This window comes from Priapulus caudatus, unplaced genomic scaffold (genome assembly GCF_000485595.1).
Source record: "Priapulus caudatus unplaced genomic scaffold, Priapulus_caudatus-5.0.1 Scaffold2257, whole genome shotgun sequence".
Classification (NCBI taxonomy): domain Eukaryota; kingdom Metazoa; phylum Priapulida; class Priapulimorpha; order Priapulimorphida; family Priapulidae; genus Priapulus; species Priapulus caudatus.
This window is the reverse complement of record NW_014579318.1, coordinates 27,093-28,924: the sequence shown is the minus strand read 5'-3', so window position 1 is coordinate 28,924 and position 1,832 is coordinate 27,093. Positions and strand designations below refer to the sequence as shown.

At 60.3% G+C, this 1,832-nt stretch overlaps 1 protein-coding gene across 1 annotated transcript in view; it reads left to right on the top strand.

Moving 5' to 3' along the window:
* The first annotated feature begins 675 nt into the window (after window positions 1-675).
* LOC106818459 (zinc finger with UFM1-specific peptidase domain protein-like) overlaps window positions 676-1,832 on the top strand; it is a 4,216-nt gene continuing 3,059 nt past the window's right edge. Inside the window, exon 1 of the mRNA XM_014823165.1 lies at window positions 676-1,828. Within this exon, the coding sequence (XP_014678651.1) occupies window positions 676-1,828 (1,153 nt within the window). The remainder of the gene's footprint in view (window positions 1,829-1,832) is intronic.

Sequence of the window (1,832 nt, the reverse complement as noted above, 5' to 3'; positions counted from 1 at the left end):
GACTGAAATGTTACGTTTATAACCATAGCAACAGACCTCAGATGAGCCCAGTGGCTCTGCGGCACTTGTTAATAATAGCTTTCTGTAAATGACGTTGAAATGCTATAATTTTAGCTAGAAGAATATGCTAGAAATATAGAAATATAGCTATAGGGCTCGAATTTTAGAGATTTTGGTGTAACTGTAAGTGCACATGCAGCGGCGTGCGTGCGGGACTTGTGAGTTGTGTGTGTTGCAGAGGAGCAAAGCTGAAATGACGATAGCTCTAGTACTATAACCCGCGTACAGTTGCCGCAGGCCTGTAGGCGTAACCTGCGGCAACTGTACGCAGGCTATAGTACTAGCGCTCAGAGTAGCGTTTAAACCCCTATATCATGACTTTCGTGAATGTGGGTGTACACTCTTAAAAATTAACAGAGGTCTTCTTGAGGGTGTTGTCTAATAATTTCTAGCAAGAAATCTGTCATTTGTTGTCAGAAAGGCGGGACAAAACGTCGTTTAACCGAGGGTACTCACCTTGTTTTGACTGTTTCTCACGATTTCAACGTTAATTTCGCACCTTGACTCAGTACGTCTAATTTTTACACGTGTAATATTAGTGCAGCACAGACAAATCCACGACAACATTGAATCCGTCTGTTTTTTTACACAGGTATCTTACGTTTTGAAGACAGAATGTCGGAAAGCATCACGATGAGCCACGCCACGAACGTCCCCCGTATGACGGACGGTCCCCGCGGCAGCGCGACGGACGTCCCGGGCTACGTGTGCGACGTGTGCGGTGAGGAGTGCACGAGCGAAGCGGACACGCTCTCGCACGTGCAGGCCGCCCACATCGAGTCCTCCCTCAGCTGCCCGTTCTGCGAGCTGGCCGACGTCGCGCTCGAAGAGCTGAGCCTCCACATCGCCCACTGCCACCCAGAGGGCGCCGCCGTCTCGAGCGCGGGTGACGCAGCGCTGCGGTGTCCTCTCTGTGGAGTGAGCGACGCGTCGCCGACGCGGCTACAGCTGCACGTCAATAGAGCACACCTGGACGCGACGAGTCCGGGCACATCTCGCGTCTACACTGCCCCGCCGCCAGTGGCCGCGAGAGAGGGCGCCGCCAGTGCGTTGGCGAGAGAGCGTGCCGCCGGGACGTCCGCGAGAGAGGGCGTCACCGAGGCGTCCGCGACTGAGGGCGCCGCTGAGGCCGATCGTCATCGGGCGGTGGCAGTGGCGGTGGTATGCCCGTTCTGCGGGTTGGAGTGCGAGAACGCGGCGCAGGCCCAGGACCACATCCACACGCGTCACGCCGGCGAGGATTCGCACACACCGCCGACGCCGCCGATCGCTTTCCCTCGCGACGCCGGGAGAGATCCAGACGGTGGCTCCCCCACGCTCGCTCGAGCGTCGTGCGATGACCGGGATTCTCGGACGTCGATCGCTGCTCGTCTCCGGCGCAAACATGGGTTTGCTCGCGTGACGGGAGGCGCCGACGCTGCGAGCGGAGCTTCGAAGACCGCGTGCGTGTCCGCCGTCGCTTCCGCGTGCGACCAGCGGACAGGGCGCGACCGCCGGGAGGTGGCGAGACTCGTAGATGACAGCGGCGGCGGCGGCGAGGGAGACTTCCGTGGGAGCACGATCGCCGCGCCGCTCGTTAGCGCCGAGGACGAGCGATGCTGCACGCGGGGTCTCGTCGAGCGACTGCGCGCGCGCATCCCGGCTCTGCTCCTCTGCGCGACCGCCGCGCACTTTGCGTCGACGGCGGCCGACCGCGGCTGGGCGTGCGGCTACAGGAACGCTCAGACGTTGCTGTCGTCGGTCGCACGCTGGCCCGGCGTCGCGGCGCGTGC